This window comes from Halichondria panicea, chromosome 14 (assembly GCF_963675165.1).
Source record: "Halichondria panicea chromosome 14, odHalPani1.1, whole genome shotgun sequence".
In the NCBI taxonomy this organism is placed as follows: Eukaryota; Metazoa; Porifera; class Demospongiae; order Suberitida; family Halichondriidae; genus Halichondria; species Halichondria panicea.
The window spans coordinates 2,846,990-2,874,820 of record NC_087390.1 but is presented as its reverse complement, the minus strand read 5'-3'; the positions used below and the strand labels follow the sequence as shown (position 1 = coordinate 2,874,820).

Below are 27,831 nucleotides of genomic sequence, written 5' to 3'. Positions count from 1 at the left end.
AAAAACAGCTTAATTATAATAACTCTAATGATCATCCCAACACACAGGCCGATTTCACTGATACGTCTCCGATATCAGTGCAGTTTTCCATTGACGATTCCCCTCAACCCCTCGCACTTGACTCCACCCCCTCCTCCGACGAATTGGGTGGAGCTCTTCACCCGATACTGCGCCGCTACCTGAGGGGAGATGTCCCCATGCCCCTGTCATTGGAGTACGATATTAACTTCAACGTCAACTGCAGCAGTGGTGCTAGCTTGGAATGTGAGCCCGTCTACCAACTATCCATACAGGAGGACTTGTAAGTATAGTGCTATATAGAATCTGATTGGACGCTTCGTATAATGTTACCATGGAAGAATAATTCTATAGAGAGTTTAACAAAATGCAAGATGAAGATATGATTATATAATTTTTCTTCTGTAGTATGTCAGATGACAACACTCTGGTGCTTGCGTCTGCAAACGTGTTTGGTTACCGTGTCAACGTGAGCAACACAGCTGGTGATGATGGACTCAGCCCCACACTGGTCGTACAACTGCCTCGGGGGATGGTATTGGAAAACTCAGTAAGTGCATGTACAACACTACTTTCGAGGGACTATAACCCCCATGATTTAAATTATTATTATCCCACTGGCTAACTAAAGCTAGCAACATTACATCATTGTATCGTCAAGCTAATTCCATGCTAAATACACTCACGTTGGATATAATATGAGTTCAATAAGCCTTTGATTACTCCTCCCCCTCCCTCTCCAGGTGTCGTTGAGTCCAAGTGCTGTTACCGAGTGCAACAGTCGGTTGATAAACGATCAGCTCAGCAATTTCACGACAGCTGTCGAATGTGCCCTTCGTAACCCCACCCTGGCGGGGAAGACCCTGCAATTAGAGCTCTTCTTTGGTTTCAACTTGTCGGGCATTCCTCTTGATACTGAATCTCTTGAGTTTACGTTTCTGGTGATTGACGGTATTTCTGGCAACATCAGTACCACTGCTAGCAAGGAGGTGCGTCTTGAAGCTGTCGGAGACTATGGGATCAGCTCAGTGTGAGTGTGTGTGTGGGTGTGGGATCAGCTCAGTGTGAGTGTATGTGTGTGTGTGTGTGGTACTTCTGAGGCATTATAGCAAAACTGCATGAAACTGATTGAATTTTAGGATAATTATGGTATGATCACTGTCTATGTAGAGAATTATAATGACTCAGTCTAGTATGTATATCACTCCTCCCCCTCTCCCTCCCCCCTCGTAGTGTGTCGGAGGAGAGGTACATAGCCTTCCGGAACACTATCTATCGTAATGCCTCCACCATACCTCTCAACGAGACTGGCCCACTACTCAACTTCAGAGTGAGTGTCCGCAACTCACGAGAGGCGACCAATGGAACAGCTTTCCCTCGGACCACCCTCCTTATACACCTGCCAGTTGAACACAGGGACTTCCCCCTCCTCATTCCCACGGAGATTGTCGCTACCTCGGGGACCATCAACTGCAGTCACTATCAAGCCATACCCAGGAGATTGGTGAGTTTGTTGTGCCTAACACAATAAGAACTCTCCATTTCATTTGCACAACTACACGCACACATGTACAGTCTGTGATTCAAGAACCAGCTGGGTTCATCCCGCCCTGGACGGGACCACCCCCACCTATTGACCCCGCTTGTAATAGTATGGGACAGTTTACGTTTGGTGTGATCCTCTGTACCATAGCGGACCTTGGCCCCACCCCTGGACCCCCCGCTGAGCTCACTCTCTTCGCTAGACTCTTTGTAAGTTTGCAACTCTGTCATGCGCTAGATAGTGATTGAGTACAATTGTATATGGAAATTATTTCCCCCTCCACACACACACACACAGAGTCCTGGTGTTCAGTTTGTTGGTGATCTGACCATCTACTCTCAGCTGATCAAGGAGACACTGTTGCCACGGCAGGGAGAGGACAGCGTCACTCAGAGCACGGTGGGTGGGTGCAGTGGGTTGAGAGTTACACTTGTAGCTACCTGTAGTACAGTACATACAGTACCAGAGATCACCTGTCAATGTTGTACACCAGAGTCTTGTTTATTACTCCCCCTCCCCCCTCTCTCTCTCTCTCTCTCTTGTAGGTTTCGTTCCTCGTGTCACCTGCAGTGACAGAGGTGGCGCAGGAGTGTGTGCCGTACTGGGTGGTAGTCGTTGCCGTGGTAGTGGGGATAATCGTACTGGTGGCCATAATTTCAATACTGGCATTGGTGAGTCCAAGAAAGCGGTCTTAATTGACAGTACACTATGTCGTTTTATATCACACCTTACTCCCCACACCACACACACACTGTATATGTGTAGTCTTACAGCACACATTACGCGCCCTCCACACGCACACCCATCACACACACACACTGTATATGTGTAGTCTTACAGCACACATTACGCGCCCTCCACACGCACACCCATCACACACACACACCCATCACACACACACATTGTCACAGTGTGGCCTATTCCGACGCTGGTACAAGAATAAGAAAAGTGGCGATATGTCCAATGGAGTGGAACAAACTGATTCTGAGTTCTTCCAACGACGTACCATCCCCCCTATTCCCGGTATCACGCAGAGTGGGGCGGGGCAACCAGAGCTGACGAGTTACGTAGCGACAGGGGAGGCAGTAGACGAGGAGAAAGAGAAGGAAGCCGAAGCTGAAGAAGAAGCAGAGCTCGAGAGAGAGAGAGCTTAACGTGAGTTCAATATTGTTTATTTCATGATTCATTCTAATGCTATACTCACGCACAGGAGGCAGCTGCTGCTGAAGAGGATGTGTTTATGGACTTTGACCCTGCACAAGGGGTACATGACGATGATGGGGAGGAGACTGAACTTTGAACTGTAATAACAATAGGTACATTATACACACATAGCTGTTTTTATTCTACATTTGCAACTCATTTAGAAATGGATTCTTACACAGTTTGAATCAAACAATAATTATCAAGTGTAACAATAATCATAATTATTATAATTATGCATCTTAATGTGATGGTACTCAAAAATTTGATGACGGTAATTCTATACACATTATATCACGTTGTCAAGGGTATAAGGTTGTAATACAGTCCCTCTGTGTTATTATTACACGTTTGTGCTCGGAGGCGGGGGGGGGGCATGGTTTCAATGGTAAGGGGTTGTCGTGATATAAACCTTATAGCAGCGAGAATTCTTGCAGGCAACTCACCCTCATGATTGTGCCCGTATATTGCAACCTACAAACAGATCAGAAATAAGGTTGTGACCACTCTCAGACGGAGTAAACAAGATTTCTTTAGCACCCTCAAGCCTCAGTCAAAAAATTTTGTACAGCTCTGAAATACCTGAGAAAATCAGATAGCTCTATCCCATGTCTTGTAGTAAATGGCTGCAAAATCGAACAGGATGAAGAAAAGGCCCAGGTCCTTAACAAACAGTTTTATGCAAATTTCAACCATTCACTTCCTCCTCGCTCTTGACCCAAATTCCTTTAAACAACCAACAAGAGACTTACCTGAGAACTTACGCTGCACAGAAGATGAAGTATTCAACCTGTTATCAAATCTAGACACCACAAAAGCAAATGGCCCTGATGGAATCTCCGCCAAAATGCTGAAGGCTACTGCTGAAACGATCACCCCAAGTATAACAATGCTTTTCAATATATCGATAAAAAACTGTGAACTGCCATACGACTGGAAATTGGCTCATGTCACTCCAATACCCAAATCAAACGACAAGTCTGATCCCTTAAACTATCGCCCTATATCGCTACTCTCCATCCTTGTAAAGCTCCTGGAAAAACATATGTATAGTAAAATCTTAGAACAGCTAAAAGATATATCTTTCCTCTCGAATAAACAATGGGGTTTCACTAAAGGAAAATCCACCACAGGTGCGCTGCTTACGGCAGTGCACAATTGGCACAAACTGCTTGAAGATGGTCAGAGTGTATGTGCAGTCTTTTTTGATTTCAAAAAAGCATTTGACAAGGTTCCTCACTCGATATTGATGAGTAAGCTAACCAATCTGAACCTAGATCCCCATCTGGTATCTTGGGTAGCAAGCTACCTCAGGAATAGATCACAATATGTCATAATAAATGGAAAGTCATCAAATATCTCGGAGGTTGTGTCAGGAGTTCCCCAGGGTTCGGTGCTAGGACCTCTTCTTTTCCTAATCTATATAAATGACATCGATCTACATCAAAATGAAGGAAGTCTCTTGCTCTATGCTGATGATCTTCTTCTTTACCATCCTATTCAATCTCCTGAAGATTATATAAAATTGCAAGGAGATATTGATCAACTCCAAGCATGGTCTGAAAGAAATGTACTCTTGTTTAACCAAAGCAAGTGTAAATACATGACTATATCAAGAAAATTCAGCCCACCACTTCCCAACATGTGTCTCAATATCAGTGGACGTCCCCTACTTAAAGTTGACCACTACAAGTACCTTGGCGTGTGGATCTCTCACGACCTCTTATGGTCAAAACACATATAGAAGGAATGTGCAGAAATGCCTGCAAGCAGGTTGGTATAATTTACTGACAGTTCTATGGCCACTCGTCACTAGAATGTTTAAGACAACTCTACATCTCTCTTGTGAGATCAAAACTGGAATATGCTGCCCCTGTTTGGGATCCACACCAAAAAACAAATTCTCACAAAATAGAAAAAGTACAAAAGTTTGCCCTTAAAATCTGCACAAAACTTTGGAATATGGACTACGACTCCCTATTAGATACTGTGGACCTACCGTCCCTTTCCACAAGAAGATTGTACCTGAAGCTATCATACCTTTACCAGGTAATAAATGGTAACTTTAAATTCCCTGATCCACCACTGGAAAGAAGAGTATGCCCTCTCAATCTAAGAAGCACAAAAAATATACAGTTTGAAAGACCAATTTGCAGAACAAATGCATATGCGAACTCTTTTTTCCCAAAAGCAATATCTGTGTGGAATGAATTACCACTGGAGCTGCAGGAAAGTACATCGATTTTGTCATTTAAGAGAAATGTACTCTGTCACTTGCATTAGTATAATATTAGTCTTTATTTTTAATTTGTACTCGCTATTGTAAGTAATATATACAGGGCACACATTAGGTTAGCATAATATGCTACTAGTGTATCCATGCATTTTGCAGAATTATTATAAAAAAATAAAAAAAATAAAAAATATTGATCAATCGGTCTCACGCTATATCTGTAGTGACAATCATATACCACACATGTACATAATTATTTATTCAGAGTGATTATATGGTACTGAGTGAGATATTGATGTTAATTAAGTCACGCATAGTTTGGGAATTGAATTGTGGTGTGCAATCACATTTGGCAGCCATGTAAACACTACACTCAGTTAATTATCGAAAACTGATCGAAAAAGAAAAAATGGAACATGCTATGGAAAGAGGTACATGTAGCTAATTAATTACAAAGCCAGAGGTATTTAGTACAATGTCATTTTCTGGCATAGATAGATCAGTAGGCTAGGAGGGATTGGAAACGACCTGGCCGCCCTGTGTGAACCGGTGAAACACTCTGCGTTATGATTTCGCACTCGCGTAGTTTTTACCGTACGCTGGTTGTATTTCAACTGTTTCTAGCTCTCCTACATGTATCCACTAGCGATCTCACTCAGGGGCTGGGAGGTACTCTTGTCTATAGAGAAGTAAGTTTACACCACTGACAATTAGCCTATATATATATTATTTTTAAAAAAGACAACGGACTTATGTAGGCTATATAAGTCCGTTGTCTTTTTTTTACTCTATTTTTAATTTTTATTGAGTTTATAGCTTGAATTACTCCATGTCAACTTCTCTCTTTCCCTGCTGGCAAAGGACATTGTTTGACTTGATTATTATGTATATAGAATGGTTTCATGCTATGGATATTAAAGCTGTACTGTTCATAAATGTTTGCAGTATATAGTCCTTTAAGTTATCTGACTAGAAAAACATTTGCAGTGTGAAAATGAAAAATTGCTAGGATTGGGGGGAACCACCAAAAAGCGGGGAAACAAGAAATCAAACGAGAGCATAACTCTAATCCGTTACAACGTCCTTCATATGTACTTTTTTCGCTGGTATAGTTTTCCATGTTTCCCGGCCAATCCCAGCAATTTTTACAGGTGTGGGGGATGACTGATCCATAATCATCCATTGGAATGTGTGAACATAATTATAATCATGATGATTTCTGATGAATTCTAAGAATACATGCAGTGTTGAGCACAGGTGTACACAGTCTATCCATGCGTAGTGACATGCGTGGAATGATGTGGTGGATGGAAGCTGGGTAGATGGATCTGGAACACACGCATGCAATTGCAATCTATACATCAATCTCCTCTTTAATTCCTAATTGTGATGCTATATAATGTAATGTATCAACACTAGACTCTACACACTTTTTGTTATGTTTAAGAAGATGTTACTTTCACCACCTATCAACCAAAACAAATAATTATAGAGATCTATTGTGTTTATAGTTAATGGTCACTTTCTTTAAAATAACAAGTAAACGTTATGCTTTCTATATATACAAAATAAATTTGTGCAGGCTAATAGGTTGTTTTAACATTGCTAGCTACTGTATCAACACACCATGCACTAGCTGCATGGTGGAGCCAAGCACACACACTTCCATAAAGTTGACTTGTCTCTTCATTTATAAGTTGATTTGGATTGGAAAGCATGGTTTAATACAATGTCACGACATGGACTAACAAACAAACACACAATCAAACGTTCATCAGAATAACGTACTAGATCTATAGCATTACTCATTCACTCACATAAAAACTTATATCTAGCTATATCGAGTAAATAAAATCACTGTTCTGTAGTTCTTAATTGTCTAACTATAATGTCGGGTTAGGCGCATCTTGACTCTTCGAAATGGGTGTAACTGAAGTCAGTTGCGTACGGTGTGTCCACTCTGTAGTCATGCAGTGTACTCCCCGAATATCACCGGACTATTGACAGTATCGTCGAGGATCTCGTACACTAGAGACAGTACTATCTTGTACTCCCAGGTTAGGGGCCAGAGCCAGCCGATGAAAGATCGCTGTGGCTCGTTGGGATGGTTGGTTGTTATGACGTAGTAGCCGTCGCTGTTGACTCCATCCTGCACAGGTCCAGTGTGGGGCTGTACTTGGATAGGGACGTTCCAGAATTGACCTGAGGACAGTTGAGCAATAATAGTTATTACCACATTAAGCATTCAATTATACTGTTACAATTATACTGTTATATAATTCCCACTCACCAAGCAATCCGTGCGACCTTTCAGCCAGGTCCAATCCTCTAGCGATCACGAACCAGATATTATTAGCGTGGAAGATGCATGATCTCATTCTGATCAGTGCTTGCTCTGCTTCAGAAGGTTGTGTTTAGGCATGACACCCACATCACAAGATCGATATCGACACAGTTGGCTTACACGATTGCGGAACCTTCGAACGGTTATTCCAGCATTCATACAATCTGTAACAGGAACATAATCAATAGATGCACTGCACTGGTTGAGGGAAACTTAAAAGCTCCATTTGCGTAACTCACGGATGCCGTCTGTCTGCACTCTCCCTCCCAATTAAAACTATTCACATTGTCTCCCAGGAACAGTAGCTATGAAACCTCGGTAATCATCAATTTCTGACTTCTGAAAGGTGCTTTAGTGATTTTGGCTAGAGCTAGAAAACTCATGTTTCTGTTTTCATGCTATAGCACATTGGCCCTCCAATGATGATCATGATTTAGATTATGCAGTTGAAGTAGATGATTCTACTCCATCAGTAAGCACAATACCAGAGTCTTACGATCCAGGGGTTTATTATCAGAAAGGGAGATTCAAAAGTCACTCTGATTATTTGATAATGAACTCACTGTACTATATTGTTGACTGGTTAGATGCGTAGCTGTAGGCTATATACTAATTGCATGCATCGTTTTTATGACTTTTTATTATACAAAGTGTATTGATCTTTCTCAACATCGATCACTAATAACCAATCAACTAGAAAACATAATGACATACGTAAGTCTATTTGTATACGTAGAGTTAAGCAGTGTCTATTACACTAGTAAAATCATCACATCGTTACAGCTGTAAATTGTAGTTTATTATTCACTGAATTAGTTCCAAGGCTCAGTGTCAGTTGCACCCTGCAAATCATTATACATAAAGTTTGAATAATACACTAAAAAACGTACCAAGTGTAACCAGTGTGCTCCATCGTCCATCGGCAGCAGCTGTCTTAGCTCTGACCTACAGTCGTAATTATAGAGAGAGACGTTAGAAAGCTGAAGCCAATCTATCTACAATAATAATTGTCCTCACACACTAGTTTAATGTTTATAGCCATGCAGCTAGCTTGTTTGTACATCCATGCTATTAGCAAGCTATTATTAGTCACTTTCACTTACGTTACGAGTTGCTGGCATATGTAACAATTTAATAGTTATATGTAACCCACCTGGACCATCACTCTCTCTTGATTGCTGACAGATACCTCATCTCCGATGACGTGGAACAACTCTCTGTTGCCCTTAGCAACAATTACATTATCCGAGCCAGGGTTTACAAAGCTCACATCATAGCCAGTGATTCTCCTATAACTCCGATGGGGGGTGGTCCATACAACGGCACTGCAGAGTCCTAGCACTCGAGACGGGGCTTCAGACCCTGCAATGGAGAATAGACAACGTACTGAATCTACACAATATTTATTCAGATACGTACTGTAATTGTAGCAAATCGTTCTAGGTATCATACAGTCACTAAAATAATAGGTATGTAGCTTCTCAGTTCTCATAGCCTCAGGCACTCACTTGTATCCCCTGTCATGGCAACGACCTCACAGCTCCTGCTCTGCCCTCCCTCCTCCTGACCACTCACTCCATTCTCAGGGATCACTCGGATGGTGTAGGTGGTGAGTGGCCGCAGACCAGACACTGAGTAGTCCACCAGGGCATCTTGTTTGACATACGGCCTCCTGTTGTGTTGAGTGAAGGTCTGGTTGTCTTCAGAGTAGAATATGTTGTAGTAGAAGTCGTCTCTCCCAGTGATCTCAGGCCTCTCCCAACGCACAGTGATGGAGTTACCTCGAGTTCTTTGTTGAACCAACTCTATGTTTCTGCATGCACTGGAGGAAGCTGAGCATGTGCGTGTATGGTGGGGATTATTATGGTTTGACCTATATCGATCACAACTCAAAACACACACTTAGCAACATGACCACACAGCGCTAGCCATGCATGCAAACACTGCTCAATTCTAGTTTTAGTAGTTAGAAGGTTCTAATTATTGATACAAGTGTACCATGAATGCATGTGAAGTGAAGCAATTGCTCGACTCACATGTGCAAGGAATGTTAGGTCCCTCAAGGTTGGTCCTGTAATAGCCATTGAAGCAGGTGCACTCTGGACTGTTGATCTCCACACTGTTACTGTTGGCAGGACAGGTCACACACGACGGCACTCCAGAGGCCAACTGCTCAACGTAGGTGCCAAGAGGACACCGACTACCTTGGGGTAGGATAGGGGGTAGAAAATTGCTTCGTGTGAAGTATATATATAGAGATCTAGTATATAATTGGCCTCATCATTATAAATATCGCAGCCATGCACACACACTGCATGATTATTATTTTTACTTTCATCATCCACTATAGTAAACTCTGCAATGTCAGGATCAACAGTCACTCTCTCTCCATTGACCAGGGTTAGCAATCCAGCAAACATCTCGTCAGCCTCAATCTCATTGTCATCAATCAATTGGACCTGAAGCTGAGCAGTTGTTCTTAACTCATTGAGGTTGAATTGTGTCCTTGCTGTCCTGAAATCTAAGTTTGCATTGGCTAAACAGCTGAGGCCTATGGAAAAGAGGAGGATAACCATCAGAATACCAGCACTATATATATAATAAATGCTAACCTGATATGGTACTGTTAAGAGTAGAGAAAGACAACTCAATATTTCTGGCTAGTACTGTATTAGTAGTCACTCCCACAGTGAACAGAACACGTCTCTCAATCTCCCTAGCAAAATAGGGAGCCCCAATGAAGCCAACGGTCACCACTGTATGTAATAGTAACATGTATATAGACAGGTATACACACACACTTAGACTATACTATAATAATAATACCTTCATTGTCCTGTATTATGATGGTACTTGTAGAAGGATCCAACACCAGGTTAGATGGAAGAGATCCAAACCCCACTAGCCTCAGAGAAAATCTTTCATCATTTTCATACACATTGTCATCTGTTATTCGAATGTTGATACATCTCAGACGATTAGCATTATTCAAAGTGATTGAAGTACCAAAACCAGAAAGAGCACCGTAGTCACTTTCACCTGTAAAACTAACAATCATCGAAGTTTAAGCATTCATCACTAATACACTCACTTGCTGTACCAGCTACAGTCTGAACCGCGACATTGATAGTATCCGTGATACGATCAGATATGGGAGGATGAAATATTCTCACACAAACTTCCTGAGATACAATGCCTTCACTGACAGTGTACACGGTTTGCTGGAAACCAATGTTGACTCCTAAGAATCCTGATCGTGCATGGTAGGTCTAGGTATTATTATGTTATAATGCTAGTAATTAATGCCTTACCACTGTCGTCATCTTCAATAATGATGAAGAAGCTAGGGTATTGGGGGAGGGTCTTAAATCTTGGAAATATTCCATCAGTGGGTAGACTTAGTCTGAGTTGAGCAGCTTCTGTTACCTCAGGCAGATTGTCTGCAAATATAGTCACAACTACAAACACATCATTCTCCTCTGTTCCTATTGATAGTAAAGTTGATGATGGAAATAAGAAATCGTTTTCCTCTCTGCCAAATGAGGGAGTGGCAGTTCCAAGTCCAGGTGGAGCAGTTTGGAACAAACTAACCACAAAGCTGATGGTTTCTTCAGTGATATTGCCTGCTCCTTTGATAATGCGAATTTGGTGATCAGCTTCTAGCTCCGGATATGTTGTACTTGGTAGGGAAAATCCAATAAAGATATCTGTGTACAGGATATTCACTCTTCTATACATGATGTAATTATAGGCACTCACCATCGTTGTCTATAATGTCGATGCGAATTATATCTCCACCATTGCTTTCAATTGAAGTTAATGGTGGCACATTAGCTGGATCTTGAAAACTTAAAGTAACCACAAAATACTCCAAGGCTTCGTCAATCAGATCATCAAATATCAGTACATCTCCAGCTAAAACAGTTGTCCCACCAGCCACAAAATTCAGTGTGATAGGTGTAGTAAAGAAATCTATCCTGCCTGGAACTATATATAGTCAGAGTGAATGATTGAATCATAAAGAAAATTTTAGCTCACTAGTGTTTGCTCTTGCAAATGGTCTGATAGTTGGTAGAGGCCTAAAATCTTCAGGAGCGACCATGGGTGTCAAAACTAGTGAGACATCGGAGGCCAGTTCGACCTCATTGGCCACTGTCACCTCAACGGCGATGAATCTATCACCCTCATCTACAACTCTGTGGCTCTCTCTCAGGCGAAAAGTGACAGCTATATATAATTATATGCATGATTGTATGATACAAATCACTTACCTGTCAACTAGTGTGTTATATACTATTGAGCATGTCTTACCAGCAGTGGAAATGACCAAGGTGATCAATGTCAGTAGAAGTTGTTGTGAAATCCCCATCCTTCTTTTTGCTTTTTTGTTCCTAAGCTCTATAATAATTATACTGTGAAAGCAATATACTAGATCTAGATCTATATATACCGCTCTAGATCTATAGACAGATGAAAAACGTTTTCTGCTTACCACTGAGTACTGCAACAGTGTTATAGTCTACCGTTTCAGGTTATACTGGGTGGAGCGTGGGCTTATTTAGCAGCCATTAGAGTCTACTGTCAGTGTGTGCCAGTATCTGAACTATGCCATATGGCAGATATTGGCACAGTGTTTCCTTTGATCTCAGAGGTCAAAATGCAACAATCATGGCTTATCAGTGCCATATATGGCAGATATTGGCCATGGATATGGCAGATATTGGCACAGTGTTTCCATCTCAGAGGTCAAAATGCAACAATTATGGCTTATCAAAGGACAAAAATAAATGTTATGCAGATAGTAAAGGGAAGGGATTGGAAACAGCTCAGGTGACCAATGTATTGCCCTTGGGAATTCTGACACATGCGTGTTGCATTGCGCAAGTGCTGATTGCGATTTATTGCAAGCCCTGCAAAGATAGATTAGAAGAAAGTGGAGGAAACTGCAGTAAGCACTGGCAGAGCTAGTCTGTATGTACATTATCCATAGTAAATGTATGATTTGCATAATTTACCAAATTTGTTGGATCATCAGAGCTCTTATTAGCACTATTTTACATGTATTTAGCTAGGAATTGACCATGTATGAAACTTTGTGGGGGAATATCTGGAGCTAGGAAGTAGTCACGGTTGCTTGAGAGTGATCAGAGTGTAGAGGAAGCATTGAAATATGCAGTAGGCATAGCCAAGTTGAGCATTATGCTGTTTATTGTTAGATATTTGCATAGCAGTGTGACAATATGGATTCAAAAGTACATTTGTTTGCGGGGGAGTTGCTGGTTAACAATAGATTGTACATGGCTATTGTTTAGTTCTACATGTTACTTAATGATCCCCATGTGCAGTAAGAAAATATTTTCCTTGCTAACCGTTATAGTTTTGGAAATATGCTAATTCAAACTTACCCGAAAATTGCCGTAATTGCTTTCCTAGGTATGGGAGGAAGAAAATTCAAACTTTACAACCCAAAGAAATTGGAAAAAAAAAGTGTGCTGTCATGTCACTCCCAGTTTCAATTAAGCTAACACCTGATATCAAAGTATTCCCGATATCAATTCCTCTCAAGGCACTGGAGCAAGACACAGACTACACAGTGAAGCTTCCTATCCAACACTTTTTTTCCACTCCGCTCCTTACTACACAGGCGTTGAAACTGAGGCTAGAGAAGAAAACTCTTCCACTTCTTTGGAGCATGCATCTGGGATGCCAAGATTCTTTGCTGTTGTGCAAAATGAGCCTGGCTGAAAGTATACATGTAGCACCAGTTGTACAGGTTTCTCTGCGCATTAATGAAGATCTCTCGTGGAGCGTTTCATTTGTTGGTCGAATCATTCCTCCGAATGCACCATCAATGTTGAGCCTCCCACCAACGATCAAAACCATCGATGACATGACTACCCTGCTGGATTTTTTCGCCAACTGTCAACTTTGCTGTGGTAGCAAGGAAGAGAAACTGTTGAATGTAATCAAACACAAGGACTCAACACTCCAAGGTAAGTGAATATTACATGTGCACTTGTGCAATATTTCATTACTTTCTTTCAGGTCAAAACTCTGCAACGATTGACACATCCTCGTGTCAGCCCACAGTGAGGCATCGAGACTGCCACTACCTCCTACCACCATCTTCTAGCTGTGTACGATGCCCAAAATGCACTCGCCATCGCTCTTCTCTTCTAATACAATCTAAGCGCCTGGAAAATTCTACTCCATCAAAAAAAACCAACTATCGATTCCTCTCCAAACAAGGACTTGTTGATCGAGTACAACTGGTTCACTCACAAGTGAAAGTGATGACAAAAAGAAATTTGAGACTGAAGAAGAAACTCGAAACTCAATTCGAAGAAAATGGTATGACTGTGAGTGAGGAGACACACAATGACCTCGCTACAGTTATTGAGAGGAATTCCGACATAGTTGACTCTCTGCCTCCCAACTCATTTCAACGCCTGTTCTGGGAGCAGCAATTAATAGCCATGTCCAAGCCAAGTTCGAAGGCCAAGGGTGTACGTTACCATCCTCTCATGATCAGATGGTGCTTGTATCTTCAGTATCATTCAAGTGGAGCGTATAATGTAAGTGTTCAGCATAATTCTATATGCTGTCTTATTCTACTTGTTGATTCCTCTTTTACTTTTGCAGCTCTTGAGAGAGAGTGGGATTCTCAAACTCCCATCTAGCCGCACCCTGCGTGATTATACTCATTTCGCTAGTGCCAAGCGAGGATTTTCAGTCGAGGTGGATAAGATGTTAATCGATGCTTCTAAGGTTGCTAGTTGTCCAGAGCGAGAAAAATACGTACTGCTTCTCCTGGACGAAATGCACGTCAAAGAAGATTTAATTTTCAACAAGCATTCGGGGGAGCTGATTGGATTTTCCAATCTTGGTGACATCAACAACCATTTGGAAGTCTACTTACGGTCTCTTGACACTGACATTGAACAGTCACCTCCCCTTGCCAAATCTGTCATGGTATTTATGGTGCGAGGGCTATTTACGAAGATGCAGTTTGCGTACGCACAGTTCCTGTGTTGCTCTCTGACGGGCGACAAACTGTATGCACCATTCTGGAATGCTCTTTCCCGGATTGAAAACTGTGGACTAAAGGTTTGTATACTTAAGTATAATTATGTAGTATTCATTTTATTATACTCAGGTGCTATGTGTCAAGAATAAGTAATATACTCAGGTGCTAGGTGTCAAGTATAAGTATTAATTTTATTATACTCAGGTGCTAGGTGTCACAATGGATGGGTGTGCTGTCAACAGACGATTCATGAAGAGTTGCACCAATCCTCCGACTCATTTTTCTACAAAATCACGAACCCCTACACCTCAGAGAGTCGGCCAATTTTTTTCTTCTCAGATCCTCCTCACCTTATGAAAACCGCTAGAAATTGTCTATTCTCTACAAAAAGAGAACTGTGGGTAAGTATACTTGCAGATATAGCTATACTGGCGTGTATTCAATGGCATACATGTGTTTATTTTTAGAATGAGGGGAAAGACATCACGAGGCAGCACGTTGTGACTCTTTATGAAGAGGACCAGAGGGGTGGTCTGGGTCTAAGAGTCCTACGTATACCCAAGCTTAAGTACGAGCACCTTCATTTGACCTCTTTTTCCAAAATGCGAGTGGATTTAGCTGCACAGGTAAATTTTATGTGTATTTATTAATGTTTGTAAGTATGCAATCACTACAGGTGTTGAGTGAGTCCGTTTCAAAGGCACTTACTTTAAGGGGTGGAGAGGCAGCCGAAGGAACAGCCTGTTTCTTGCTACTCATGGATAAATTCTTTGATTGCACAAATGTGAAGAATTATTCAGCTCGTGCCAGGTCACGCAAACCATTTCAGCTACGCTACTTAAGTGCGGAGGATGAGAGGCTAACGGTACTAGGCCTAACAATTACGCACGGTTTTATCAGTAAATTTTATATCATATAGTGGCTGAAGGATGTCTTCTTGGTATATCTGGACAACACTGGGAGATTTCTGTCAAAGAGAGAGGGGCTTTCAGCAAGAGGGAGCAGAACAAGATGCAGCTGAGCCAAGAAACATTGCTAGGACTTCGAATGACAAGTTCGTGTATTATTATAGGCGCATAGCTATTCATGACCATTTTTCTGTTCAGTTTTCTCTCTTATCGAGTTGGTGAGATTTGTATTTACAATTCCTGGGGTGAAGTCATTTCTTACTCAAAGGATCTGCCAAGACCCCCTAGAAAATTTCTTTGGATGTCAAAGACAAAGGGGAGGGACACACGACAATCCCACCGTTGCCGAATTTGAAAAAAACATGCAGGCATTAAGAGTGATCAATTCCTTTGCGAGAGGTCCTGCCAAGGGTAATTGCAGAGGATTCAGTAATGAAAGTATTTTGACTGATAGAGAACACACCATTACCTAAACGTCGCAAGACTAGAAAAAATTAATGTTTGTAATCACATACCCGCATTGCCAATTTCTGTATATCCATGCGATGCATGCAGCTGTTTTCCCAACATTAAATTTTCATGTTATAAGGGTTGACAATTATAATAATTATTATAGCCAGTATACATGTACAGGATATAATTATTATACTTACTATAATTATACTAAAATTATACGTTCATGTAGAGTTCAGTTTCTTCCTCAGTGCCTTGCTCTTTTGAAGGCTTGTTTTCGTTGAAGACTTGTAATTCTCTACCCAAACACTTGCAAAAGAGAAACCTCTTATTGTGATATATAAATCAGCAACTAGTTTTAGTAATTGTTGGCTCTCTTCTTGTTCCCAATCTCCTCCCACAATCGACCAATAAACAAAACGTCGTCATTACCTACAACAAACTTGCATATCTGCTCCAGATCAAAACATCGTTTTACTGTTAAATGCTTTCGTAACTCCAATTCCATGGCAAGAAATACCTGAAATGTCATTTCATTTACACGGGTCAATCCCCTACGATCAATGGCATCAACCCAATCATTTGCTGTGCCACCTTCTTTTTCATCATCAAGGAGGTCCCAGATACAAAGTTGTAGTTCTTCTTTGAGCAGATTAGCAGATTTCTTTAATTTTTTTCTTGACTTCTGACTGGAGACTTTGGTGAACATGTCATCATTAACAACTCTTTGAACAGCAGACAGAACAAGAGAAACAGCTGCAAAAAGTACAAGGAAATGGGGTTAAGGCTACTATACTACCATACACTTGAGCTTTATAGTCTAAGGAATTATAATAGCTAGGTGACTTTGTAGAATAATAAAAACTTACACGGAGAGACACTCATACTCGTATGCAAAGTAGTAGCCATTCTCTTGCAAAGATTTCCAATAAAAAAGCATCAAGCTGTACTTCCTGTCAATTTCCGGTGCGACACGCATGGGCCGCGCGAAATCCATGTGTTTCCAATCCCTCCCCTTTACTATCTATGGTATTGGTGAGATATCTGCACAAATCAGAAAAGGTCATCAATTATCATCTGATATGGGTGCATTGCATAAAGAATCCCAAGCACCATGCGTATAATTATAACGGGTATAATGCTAATTATGGTTGAAATGTTCGTATACTTGTATTGTAGAGCATCATATATGAAAATGAAATATTCTACCGCAATAGATTCAACATCTATATATCTTGAGCTGTACGAAGATTTAAAATACGAAATATTTAATTAGACAGTTCGTATATGAAAACTTGCACTAATGAAAATTACCCGCTATACATGCAGTATACATGATGATTTCAGGTTGGTTGGCAAAAGTTAGAAGTTGAAGTGCAGTCAACTATGACCACTAATTACATTAGTAGGACCGTGTGTGGTCATGGTTGAGTGTGCACTTCAACTTTTAAATTCTGCATGCCAACCAACCTGAAATCCTCTGTAGAAACTACCATAATTATGCTCACCATGAGATTGTCTGATTTGTTCCGCTAGATCTCTATATCCAATCTGGCCCAGAGCTTGTGCTACTGAGGACCATGTGATGCGTGAGTTTTCAATCAGCCACATAAGCATTCTAGTGAGGCAGTCATCACAGTCAGAGTGGTAGTGGTTGTCAATTGCTTGTAGTGTACTGGGGGGGACTCCTAAAAGAGCACCAAGGTTGAACCACTTGGCACTGACATCAGCTAAAGATTGGCTCAACGATTGGAGAGTGGCTGTACGTATATGGATACATGGAATCAGTCTAAAACATGTCATGATTGCATTGCTACTCACGTTTAGTCGAAGGTTCGTTTTCAGCAGCCCTCAGGAAGCATACACCTAATTAATTCACAACAATAGATTGAATTTCCATTTAAATACATTGAGTAACTCACCATGTTCCTTACTGACTTCCTCTGCCAGAATGCTCAGCCCAATAGTAGAAAGCGTTGAGACCACCTCTTCCCACGTAAGCTCGGTGTTACTGTCCACCACATTCTTGAGCGTGTGTGTCAAGCAAGACTCTGGATTCTGGTATTGCTTCTCAATTGTCTGCAATTTCTCAGCGGGTACTCCAAGCAAGGCTCCAAGATTGAACCACTTGTGACTGGTCTTTCCACTCAGTGCTCGGAGGAGTGATACAAATGATACAGCAGCAGCTTTAGAGGATGAAAGGAGCTCAGAGAATTTAAACATATTGCTGTCTAAAAAGGTCAAAAGAATCTCATCTGATTCTTGTCCAAGCTGAATTGAGGTGAGTTTGAAAGTTGTAAAGCTGTCCTTTGCAGGAGAGCAGAGAAAAAGCTGAAACTTAACTACCACGTGCACTTCAGTCTTGCAAGGAACTCTTGAAAAATACTCAGTAATGCTACAGCAAACATTTGAGAAAGCAGGCAAAAGAGATTGCATTCCTTCATAGGAGATTGAAGGAGGTAGATCAATGGCATAGAGTGGATAGTTGTCATCGTAATAGGCTCCTTTTAGCGTGATATGGTAATCAGCTAGCACAGTGGAGACATGCTGAGCTAGTACGACCAGTTGCACTGAGAGTTCCACCACAGGGCAGTGTAGCACAGGAATGGCATCAACTATTTTGATGACACTTGGTTGGTTTTCGATCTTGATGGGAATTTGTAGTAGGAAGAAGTCCCTGTGGTAAGCTGGGCTTGGGTGGATGTGGGGGACCAAGGATTGAGCTGCCATTGTTTGGTAGGGGCTACAGTGAGATAATTTATGACATCATCAGTATATAAAGCTACTGTAGCAAGATCTTATGGAACGCCGTTTGCGACAAAATTCAGGCAGAATCTGATAGGCGTGTGCATCCAATATAAAATCGATTTTTGAAGATCGATTTTTAATAATCGATTTTTTACAGTTGATTTTCGATTTACACGTGAACGATCTTTGACAATCGATCTGATAATCGATTTTTGAAATTCGATTTTTGATAATCGATTTTTGATAATCGATTTTTGAAAATCGATTACAAAAATCGCAATTGATTGATACTAGCCTCGAATCCAGGCCGATTAAAATGGATTCAAGGCTACAGTTAGGCCGCCCTTGAAACTCAGAACATGCACAAACTCCTTCTCCGCGGCCTGGAATTAAAGCTTGGCTTGGTTAGCTATCTCACATGATAGACTATAACGCAAAAGTGAAACATTATTGTTTTTTGGAACCATTAAAAAGGAGGGCCATAAGTCACAGTAAAAATCATTAATTTTAGTTGCTATCTTATTTAGTTCCTTCGTGCACCAATTTTTGTATGCTTTCTCGCCAGCACTGTTTTATTTGGCCATAATTATTGTGTGTGCTTAGAGAGCTGAGAAAGAGTTTGGTGATTCCAGATAGAATAGAAGTCATGAATAGTGGCTTCTTCAATGCAAAATTTCCCCAAGGATAGTATCACGTGATATAGCTTTAGACAGGGGCCCCCCCAGCCCACCTTTAGAGCAGTTCTAAAATCGATTATCAAAAATCGAATTTCAATAATCGATTATCAAAAATCGATTATCAAAAATCAAATTTCAATAATCGATTAGCAAAAATCGACTATCAAAAAATCGAATTTCAAAAATCGATTATCAGATCGATTGTCAAAGATCGTTCACGTGTAAATCGATTATTAAAAAAATCGATCTTCAAAAATCGATTTTATATTGGATGCACACGCCTATCAGATTCTGCCTGAATTTTGTCGCAAACGGCGTTCCATAAGATCTGTGTTTATAGGGTCCGCAACTCAAAAAATCAATGTCAACTAATTCAAGTTTTTAGTGGTGCCATAGATAGTCATAAATGGTAGCAATACACTTGCACTTACTAATCTCTCAGATCGTTAGCCTTTCTCCAGAAATTAAATTTTTTGTTTTGGGCTGAGGTCAAAGGTCGAGATTGCACTAAATGGAATTACTGTAAAATTGAAATTAGTTGAAGCAGATGATGTGTTATACTCCTTTGGTTATCGAATCTTCATCTGCCTGCAACTAAAGAGGTGAAGCATTGTGCCAAATTTTGCATCTTAGAGTTGTAAATCTCATGCCTGTTTTGATAAGACAGCTGTATTTACTAGTTACACACTTCTTAACGGGTATGCAGTAAGTACTAAGTCTACCTATTACCTGTATCAAATTTAAGCGAAATCTTCTGTTACTGACCATCTACGTGAACCAAAAATGTTTTTAAGTGGGTGCATTTGATAGGGCAAACAATTTGCTATAATGTATTTGAACCTACTAACGTCTTATCCCTTAAGGTGACATATTTTCACAGGTAGATTTGTTTGCGTTTTTACAGTTTTGTACATTTTGCGGTATAATTTTTTGCGAAATGTCGATCTGGATACATTAAACAAGAGGGCGGCCAATTATTTGCGAGTACTAATTTTTGCGATTTTACTATCATTCGCAGAAATAGCAGAAATTAATACACGCGAAAATATGTCACCTTAAGGTAGTTAGCTACCAGAATTTTTCGTAGATAGTAGGTGTATAAGAGAATTTATTGGTAGGCAATTTGCTGTATAATCATGTAGAATTAGGTTGACTACTATCTGTCTGCTGATCTAGCTACGTGACATTGTAACATAATTTTTTTTACAGATTAAAGCCAGATCATGTCATCAATTGAGGGTATGTTGAATTTACCATCAATTCCAAGCAACTATAATTATTGTTTTTCTCACTGTTCCAGGTACAATGCAAAAAAACCTTCAAGACGAGGTGCAAGATTGCAATGCTCGAGGCACATGATTTTTTAGTGAATTGACCTGGTTGAAAAATTTTGGAATTGTCATTTACCTTTAGGGGCTATCCTCGCAAATATTAAAAGAAAGAGTGATTGATTAGAGATTTAAAGAATATATCTTGACACAATGATCAGTACTACAAGAGGCTAGATACAGTCTGTTAATATCTGTCAATGTCTCAGCATTTTTTGTTTGGGCCACTTTGAAGGATGGTTCTTTGGTTTCAAATGTTGGTGGTGGTCGCCACTTGAGTCTCTTCACAGTAGAGGTGTGGCAATGGACGGGGCTTAGAGTGAGCAGTACTGACCAGAAGTTACTCGGTGACAAAGTTTGTGAGGGTGTGGGGCAAGTGTGGAGTGAGATACATCCGTCCTCCAGTCCAACGGCTAAGATAAACCTATGTTTGTGGGTAGGGTGGGGTGGAGTTAATACGTGCAATAAAATTGTGCAATGAATCATATACCGTATTACTAAAATGTTTTTGTGAGCATCAAACTTTGCGAGAGTTAGTCAATTCGCAACAATAAAAATTAATCGCAAAACCTAAATTAGAACTGGAATAAATGAAAGCACGCAGGTGCTGATGCCTCAGTGGAGATGCCAAAGCTTCATAACATAAAGCTACTTTAAGCTTTTATACACTCATAATTATGATGAACATTTTTGCAGCTCTCTTCTCACTCTTGCAGCTACCAATAGCTAGCGTTCTAGTGCAGAGCTAACTACTAAGTAGAGTAGCAACACTCGGTAAACAAGTTTGGCTACGTGCTCTTCTGAAAAGGCTGCAATGGCATTCCAAGTAAGCAAAACTAGGCATAACTCGAGAACAAAGCATTATTTTGCAAATCGACGAATTAAAATCCAAGTAAACATGACTAGAAGTCTATAGAAACTCTTACTTGCACTTGATTCATCCTTGAGCAGCTGTAGCAGTCTACACAGACACACAAACACACTACCGTATACCTCGCTTGCGCATGCACACCGAGGCATAAAAACACATGATCCTTGCCAAAATGCAATAGCTATATGTAGATTGCAAAGGGTCATTTTTTCTGTTGATTTGGCACATTCGCAAAGGGTTTTTCACGGGCTAGCAATACGGTACATGCATATACAGTCGTGGCTACTTTTTTAATCTTCAATATCAATTCAACACAAGCAAACTACTGTATTAATTACCAGAATATTTTTCTGGTGAAAAACCTTTGCAAATGAGCCAAATCAGCAGAAAATTCGACCCTTTGCGATCTAACTATTGCGTTCTGGCAAGGATCGTGTGCATTTACTAGTATTTTATTGATGCAAATTGATCAACCCTCGCAAAATTCGCAAGTGTTTGATGCTCACAAAACATTCTAGTAATACGCGGTAATAACAAAAGGGGGTTATTTTGTCTATTTGTGGGAACATTCCTGCTGCACTGTATCAATTGGGCAGACCAACAGTGACTGCAATTAAGAGGTGGCTTGCTAGGCCTGCTAACACATGCTATGGAGACTTAGGGACCTGGCCATTAACCTGGCTGCGTGATAGAGGGTGACCTAGCTGATTCTAGACAAGGGTACCGTAACAGCTAGTATTCAGCAATTCCAAACCTTTCATCAGTGGTTTTGATTGGTGCAAAGTCCACGGCAGTGACGGCTGCGGTACACTCTAGAGGGGGGCCTCCCATCCTCCACCTGCCCCCACACTCCACACCTTCCACACAACCATCACGGCTCCACACGATTACCTGCAGTTTAGATCAATAGTAGCAGCATTTTACTGCCCACAAACCAAACTTTTTTCTTGCAAAAAAAAGAATAATGTATTATACGACGCTAACTAAAGGAAGAGATGCATTCTGTAGCTCTTGGAAAGTGGCATGCTCAATGATTTATTTTGGATTGGCTGAGAACAGTTGATTTTGACTAAATACTACCGTTCAAGAGAGGCGTTTATTAACAACCTTTAGTCAAAAGTTTGTCAAACTGTACGTGACATGACTAACAAGCTGCTACCTATAGCTAGCTGCTGACCGTACCAAGTACATGTATCAGAATATACTAAGTTATGGCTGCCATGTGCAGAGACATAGCCTCGAAGTTCACTATTTGAGAGCGGCTTCCATATTGCACTAAAGATGGGCTGTAGGGAGGCTACTATATTTCAGTGCAGCCTTTATACAAGAGCAGCCTCTGATATCAAGCATACAATGTAATTATACGGTATTGATATTTCTAAAACAGAAATTGTATTTTTCTATAGGGAATGATCTCACCTTCTTATCCCTGGAGGCGGTTACAAAGCACGAATCATCAGCCGACCAGCTGCATGCCCAGATGATACGAGAGTGACTGCGTACATTCTTGTCAGTACGAGCCTCCAGAACGACCTCCAAACCACCTGTGTGTATGTGGGGGGGGGGGGGGGGGGTGGTGTAAGTGTGTATGTGTGTGTGTGTGTGTGGGGAATGGTGGTGTAAGGTGTGTGTGGGGGGGGGGGTAAGGTGTGTGTGTAAGGGGGAGGACATAATACATGTAATACATGTACCTCAACAGAACATGACCTCCAGGTGTAAGTATTGAGTACTTACCGTCGATAGGGTTTAGTTTCCATAGTGACCATCCCCTGTCACGTGACACAGCGAGGAGGTGTTGCCCCGAGTGCGAGAAGGACAGCTGTGTGACTGTGAGGGTGTGAAGAGTGAGGGTCGCCACTTGTCGCCATGACGATGTACTCCATACACGTATCGCAGCATGCTCCAGTTTCGATGCCTATGAAGAGCAAAAATCAATCACTACTGATACATAATTACACACACACACACATACCTTACAAGCTGAGGCGATGTACTCGCCACTAGGGCAGCTGGCAACACAGTACACCTCGTAACCATGGCCGTACAGTTTGTGAGTCTCCGGCCAGAGAGTGTTTTGCAAGAGATGGGCCTCCACTGGTGGCTCTGCAGATCCATGCAATACACACATTTATGTACCAATCCCCAAAACTGTGTTATTCTACTCTCCGCAATACATCTCGTTTGAAACTAGCTAGCCAACTATTTTTGTTCCCTTCACTCAGATATGACACTGTTGGAAATCCAAACAGTACACAAAATACGCACTATACCCCCATCCTTGCACTAACAAAGTTCAGAAATGCACGTACATGTAGATGAGTACAGCCGCACTATTGAATGATCGTTGCTATGGAGATATACATACCAGGGTTTCATCTAGTGGGGGGGGGGCTGGGGTGAACCTTCCCCCCCAAAATGTTTGTAGAATAATGACATCATCACATTATTACTGTCTAAGATGTGCAATACGTAACTAGATCTACCGTGATGCACTAACATGTAATAAGGTGTATGGTCAACACAAATGTGGGAGTGGCCAAACATTTTGCGGCGTGCGTAAACCTTCACCCCAAACTTTTAATCCTAGATTGATTAAACACCCATCTCGTTTAAACACCCATGGTAAAAGCTGTCTTTGTCAATAAACGCCCTCTTAAATAATCGCCCATATATGGGGCGTGGCACTGTGGGTGGAGCTGAATTAGCTCGTGGAACCAGCTGAAAAAATGGCAGCATAGAATAAATAGATACTGCTTATGATGGCAGAGAGGACACAGAGAGAGAAAACACCACTCCTACGACTTAAGATTGAAGCTGAGAGCTGTGGGAGCAGCCAAAAAGAGCATAATAACTGCTGATGAGCAAAAGTTTGAAGTAGACAAAACAATAAACGCCCGTTTTGAATAAGCGCCCATCTCGTTTAAACGCCCCCTCTACATATGCTGCTAGGAAATAAACGCCCGGGCGTTTAATCAAGTAAGTACGGTATGTACACGTTGTGTGTACGCAATTAACCTTGCAAATCAATAGGATTGAAAACTGGAATATCGTCTCCAAAGGCACTCTTTACTCCAGCTGGCTGTTTAGCGGCCGATTTTCCTGAATCCTGACCTATGAGTGTGGGTTGAGGTAGAATAGAGAAAGTAAGGAAAATTATAAGTTTGTGTACTGAAAAAAAATTGGAGGGGGCACCCGGATTTGAACCAGGGACCTCTCGATCTGCAGTCGAATGCTCTACCACTGAGCTATACCCCCATCCTTGCACTAACAAGGTTCAGAAATGCACGTACATGTAGATGAGTACAGACGCACTATTCTATCAAGCAACATTGGAGGAGCCATCATTATAGCCTTGCAATTGGAGCAGATTTGGGAGCAATGTGCTTGTGGGTCTAGATCGAGTCTAATTTCACAACAAAAATTGAATGCATAAAATTTTCGTAACAAGTCTAAATAACAATAACATGGCGTGTGCTAGTGTACATGTATAAACACTTCACCCACTCACTCACCAAAGACGGCCTTGTTAGACAGCCCCAGGCTAGGTACGCTGGCGCCCATCGGTAGATCACCAGTTGCCTATAGAAACAAACGCATGATCGACTTGCGTAATTATACATATGCAAAATACCGTAGAAAGATCCACTCCTGCAATACGGTGGAGGTTACCAAGGAAGTTTAGAGGAGCTCCAAACACTCGAAGTACCTACACAATATGACAGTGTAACTTAATTACATGGTATGATTACATGACAGTCACATGATGTACCTTCTCGTCGGCTCCAGACACATACATGAGCGAGTCCACCATAGCAACGCACTGCATGTCATAACCGTGGATTTGTGGTCGTGCAATCTCCCTCCACTTCATCTTTTCGTCATTACACACCTCCCCACCAGGGGGAATTCCCCTCCTCCAGGGGGCGTGTAGTCGTGATGTCTGGTCTGTACTCACGGAGACGAGAAATTCGCCTCCTTTGGGGTCCCACGAAATGTCCTGTACGCTGTCAAAATGACCTCCCACTGTCGGCAACGGAATCCACCTCTCTGATTGGTTGGTCTCCTCTGTTGGGTCAGTTTGTACTGAAGTGTTCTTCCATAAATGGAAAGCCCCCTGGTAACCATGTCCGATAATCATGACCCCCTGAGGTGAAAATCGACCTCCGTAGAGACCCAACGTGTTACCCCCCACATCTCCAACACGAACGTGTTCCATCCACATGCCTGAGCTAGGATCAGGTTTCCATAGCAACATCGTCTTGTCCATAGATACACTCAAAAGGCAGAGGGGCTGTGCCATTACAGGTGTCAATTGAAGGGGTTGCCATTGGAGACTGTACACCCAATCCTCATGTCCTATATAAACAGAACAAACGCAATTATTTTTAAGATCCCCTTATAATAATAATTATTAGTTAATATAATATATAATATACTTATAATTAGTTTCCCACCTATAAGTACCGATTCCATGGTGACTCTAAACTTGGGTCCTTGGCTAATACTGAACAAGTTGCTCGTCAATTTGAGCTCATCTGAAGTGGCCGGTGTCTCCGCTGTTTCCATGGTAATCCTCCAGAGACGAATGTAAGCATCTTGTGAGCATGAGGCCAGCAACAGATCACCACCATCTGTGAGAAGAGGTAAGTATTTAAATGAAAGCTCCAATCAAAACAATACAGTCCATATCATCCCTTTTCGGGAAAGTCCCCAATAATAGCCCACGATTTTTCTTCCACTAATGGCGAAAGCAGTCAGTGATCTAAACACATAATATCTTAGATAGGCCTTTCAAAGGGCTATAAAACACATCTTTTTAATTGTGAAAACGCACAATCCTAACTCCAGTTATGAGCTATGAGCACTATTCTATTCATGCGGTTACGTGTACCGTATCACTAGAATGTTTTGCTGGTGAAACCCTTTGTGGCAGCAGAATATTTGACCGACCGTTCTGTCAAGGGTGTCATTACCAGTTTAGTTTTGTGGTTATATTTTTGCCAAGTTTGATGCTTGCATGTACGTATGGTACAATTATAGACACTGAATTGATAGTAAACATTAATTATGGCCTGACAAAGTCACCTTCCTGTGTGAGGGAGACATCTCTTATCCAGTCCTCGTGGCCTGACAAACTCATCACTCGGGTAAACTGTACGACAGAACATTGTCACTGATTCATCGTCATGGAAATATCATCTGGGCACCAACCAATGCAACCAGCTATAGTACTGAGCAATTTTGATACGGTACCAATTTTCTACTTAGCTGAAAAGGCATTAAAAGTATATTTCAGAGATGGATCATTCTCTCACTTGGCCATTTTCGTTTCTGGTGAACAGATGTACTTTAGTATCGTCTCCTCCACACACCAATAGGGGTTGACCTTTGACCCCTGGCAGCTCATGGAAATCCAGACCTATCACAAACCCACGACCAAACGAGAGAGTTTGACGCAAAGAGAATCGAGCTACACAAAATAAAGTAAAACGCGAAAGTTAATTTGGGTAAGACAATGCAATGCAGGCCATACCTTTGGGATCAGGTCTCTCCCATATGCAAACCGTTGAGTCAGCAGATCCGGAAGCAATCAGTGTGTTGATAACAGGGTCATCCCCATCAGAGAACAAGGCGATAGCACTGAGACAAGTGACTGCTCCAGAGTGACCCGAGAGCACCTGACCAAACGTAAACTGGAGGGAGGGGAGAAATGCTAACACGTAAACACAATAAAATAGCAAATATGTCACATAAAATTGCCCCCTAAATGACAAAGATCCCCCCCTTGTCTCGGGATTGTTGTAGCAGGGCTTTGCATTGATAGTGAAGTCACAATGGTACCGAATAAATGAGACTCTGGACCCTATCATAGCCTTCACTAGTAAGGAGGTTGTCCTTTCTTCAGGTTTTACACATTTCTGTTACTAAGGGATAACAAATTTCAGGACTGAATACTGTCTTTTTGTACGTAATGTCTCTTATTCGGAGGGTCCTATAATTTATATATCAAAGGTGGTTAAACTGTAACTGCTATCAGAGAGCAAATCTCTTCATTCTCTGTGTCTAGACACACCGTCACTGTGTCAGCCTCTTCTTTCCTCCAGACAATGACACTGTTGTCCACACTGCCCGAGGCTATCTCCACTGACGCTCGATCCTCCGTTGTGTATTGAGCATGCCCAGAGCGGGGGACCACCCACTGCACACAGTTGACCCTGTTACTATGGCCGTGTAGCATAGCAACCACCTCATCGGGTCCACAGCCATCCTATAGTTACACAGCACAGGTACATGGACCACACAGTACTATACTGTATGATTAAAAGCTTACTCTGGTTTCTCTGGCTAAAGCTATGGACTTGTCAGCCCCGTATGCCACCAGTCCGTTACTGTTCCAGTCGAGGCAGTGAGGGGTCCGGTTGCAACCCACTGACGAATATTCTACATCCACACTCAGCTCAGACATAGCATCACTTCT

At 41.5% G+C, this 27,831-nt stretch overlaps 5 protein-coding genes, 1 long non-coding RNA gene and 1 other non-coding gene across 9 annotated transcripts in view; 3 read left to right on the top strand and 4 right to left on the bottom strand.

Moving 5' to 3' along the window:
- LOC135348113 (integrin alpha-V-like) overlaps positions 1 to 2,990 on the top strand; it is a 3,840-nt gene extending 850 nt beyond the window's left edge. The window contains exons 6-15 of the mRNA XM_064546289.1: positions 48 to 301; positions 427 to 568; positions 762 to 959; positions 1,021 to 1,082; positions 1,252 to 1,522; positions 1,594 to 1,770; positions 1,859 to 1,960; positions 2,107 to 2,232; positions 2,473 to 2,716; positions 2,772 to 2,990. Of these exons, the coding sequence (XP_064402359.1) occupies positions 48 to 301; positions 427 to 568; positions 762 to 959; positions 1,021 to 1,082; positions 1,252 to 1,522; positions 1,594 to 1,770; positions 1,859 to 1,960; positions 2,107 to 2,232; positions 2,473 to 2,715 (1,575 nt within the window). The 3' untranslated portion in view covers position 2,716; positions 2,772 to 2,990. The remainder of the gene's footprint in view (positions 1 to 47; positions 302 to 426; positions 569 to 761; positions 960 to 1,020; positions 1,083 to 1,251; positions 1,523 to 1,593; positions 1,771 to 1,858; positions 1,961 to 2,106; positions 2,233 to 2,472; positions 2,717 to 2,771) is intronic.
- Positions 1 to 19,663, bottom strand: part of LOC135347621 (uncharacterized) — a 25,487-nt gene extending 5,824 nt beyond the window's left edge. Inside the window, exons 1-6 of one of the 2 annotated variants that reach the window (XR_010398480.1) lie at positions 19,586 to 19,663; positions 17,652 to 18,472; positions 17,551 to 17,595; positions 17,238 to 17,489; positions 16,599 to 16,773; positions 15,816 to 16,485 (exon numbers count right to left, since the gene is read on the bottom strand). Coding sequence is in view for 1 of the 2 variants with exons in the window: in XM_064545658.1 (XP_064401728.1) it covers positions 17,238 to 17,489; positions 17,551 to 17,595; positions 17,652 to 18,459 (1,105 nt within the window). In the remaining variant the exon portion in view is untranslated. Of the gene's footprint in view, positions 1 to 15,815; positions 16,486 to 16,598; positions 16,774 to 17,237; positions 17,490 to 17,550; positions 17,596 to 17,651; positions 18,473 to 19,585 lie in introns of those variants that run through there. The other variant, XM_064545658.1, reaches the window with a different exon arrangement.
- LOC135347195 (uncharacterized) lies at positions 7,964 to 11,995 on the bottom strand. Of its 2 annotated transcripts, XM_064545048.1 has the most exons (14): positions 11,834 to 11,995; positions 11,653 to 11,739; positions 11,380 to 11,568; positions 11,101 to 11,328; positions 10,653 to 11,048; positions 10,433 to 10,591; positions 10,168 to 10,380; positions 9,954 to 10,097; positions 9,674 to 9,892; positions 9,378 to 9,545; positions 8,850 to 9,173; positions 8,495 to 8,703; positions 8,232 to 8,286; positions 7,964 to 8,183 (listed from the first exon to the last, which is right to left on the bottom strand). In XM_064545048.1, exons 2-14 carry the CDS (start codon positions 11,708 to 11,710, stop codon positions 8,173 to 8,175), a joined length of 2,373 nt encoding a protein of 790 aa, XP_064401118.1. In that variant the 5' UTR covers positions 11,711 to 11,739; positions 11,834 to 11,995; the 3' UTR covers positions 7,964 to 8,172. The 2 variants fall into 2 exon arrangements, with proteins under 2 accessions (XP_064401118.1, XP_064401120.1); XM_064545050.1 differs by lacking the exon at positions 11,834 to 11,995 and having other exon boundaries at positions 11,653 to 11,827.
- Positions 12,268 to 15,753, top strand: LOC135347608 (uncharacterized). Its single transcript, XM_064545642.1, has 9 exons — positions 12,268 to 12,289; positions 12,775 to 13,334; positions 13,387 to 13,916; positions 13,984 to 14,448; positions 14,573 to 14,769; positions 14,836 to 14,994; positions 15,045 to 15,233; positions 15,288 to 15,422; positions 15,475 to 15,753. The coding sequence occupies exons 2-5, from the start codon at positions 12,839 to 12,841 to the stop codon at positions 14,723 to 14,725; spliced, it is 1,644 nt and encodes a 547-aa protein (XP_064401712.1). The 5' UTR covers positions 12,268 to 12,289; positions 12,775 to 12,838; the 3' UTR covers positions 14,726 to 14,769; positions 14,836 to 14,994; positions 15,045 to 15,233; positions 15,288 to 15,422; positions 15,475 to 15,753.
- Positions 19,643 to 20,623, top strand: LOC135347655 (uncharacterized). The gene is made up of 3 exons (XR_010398496.1): positions 19,643 to 19,756; positions 20,364 to 20,393; positions 20,455 to 20,623. It is a non-coding gene; the product is annotated as an uncharacterized LOC135347655 (long non-coding RNA).
- Positions 20,584 to 27,831, bottom strand: LOC135347594 (elongator complex protein 2-like). The gene is made up of 15 exons (XM_064545625.1): positions 27,685 to 27,831; positions 27,427 to 27,621; positions 26,887 to 27,046; positions 26,669 to 26,823; positions 26,439 to 26,505; positions 25,808 to 25,984; positions 25,123 to 25,709; positions 24,985 to 25,059; positions 24,866 to 24,932; positions 24,369 to 24,464; positions 23,326 to 23,456; positions 23,088 to 23,268; positions 22,773 to 22,897; positions 22,108 to 22,244; positions 20,584 to 20,906 (listed from the first exon to the last, which is right to left on the bottom strand). The coding sequence occupies exons 1-15, from the start codon at positions 27,817 to 27,819 to the stop codon at positions 20,606 to 20,608; spliced, it is 2,589 nt and encodes an 862-aa protein (XP_064401695.1). The 5' UTR covers positions 27,820 to 27,831; the 3' UTR covers positions 20,584 to 20,605.
- Positions 24,537 to 24,608, bottom strand: Trnac-gca (transfer RNA cysteine (anticodon GCA)). The gene has a single exon. It is a non-coding gene; the product is annotated as a tRNA-Cys (tRNA).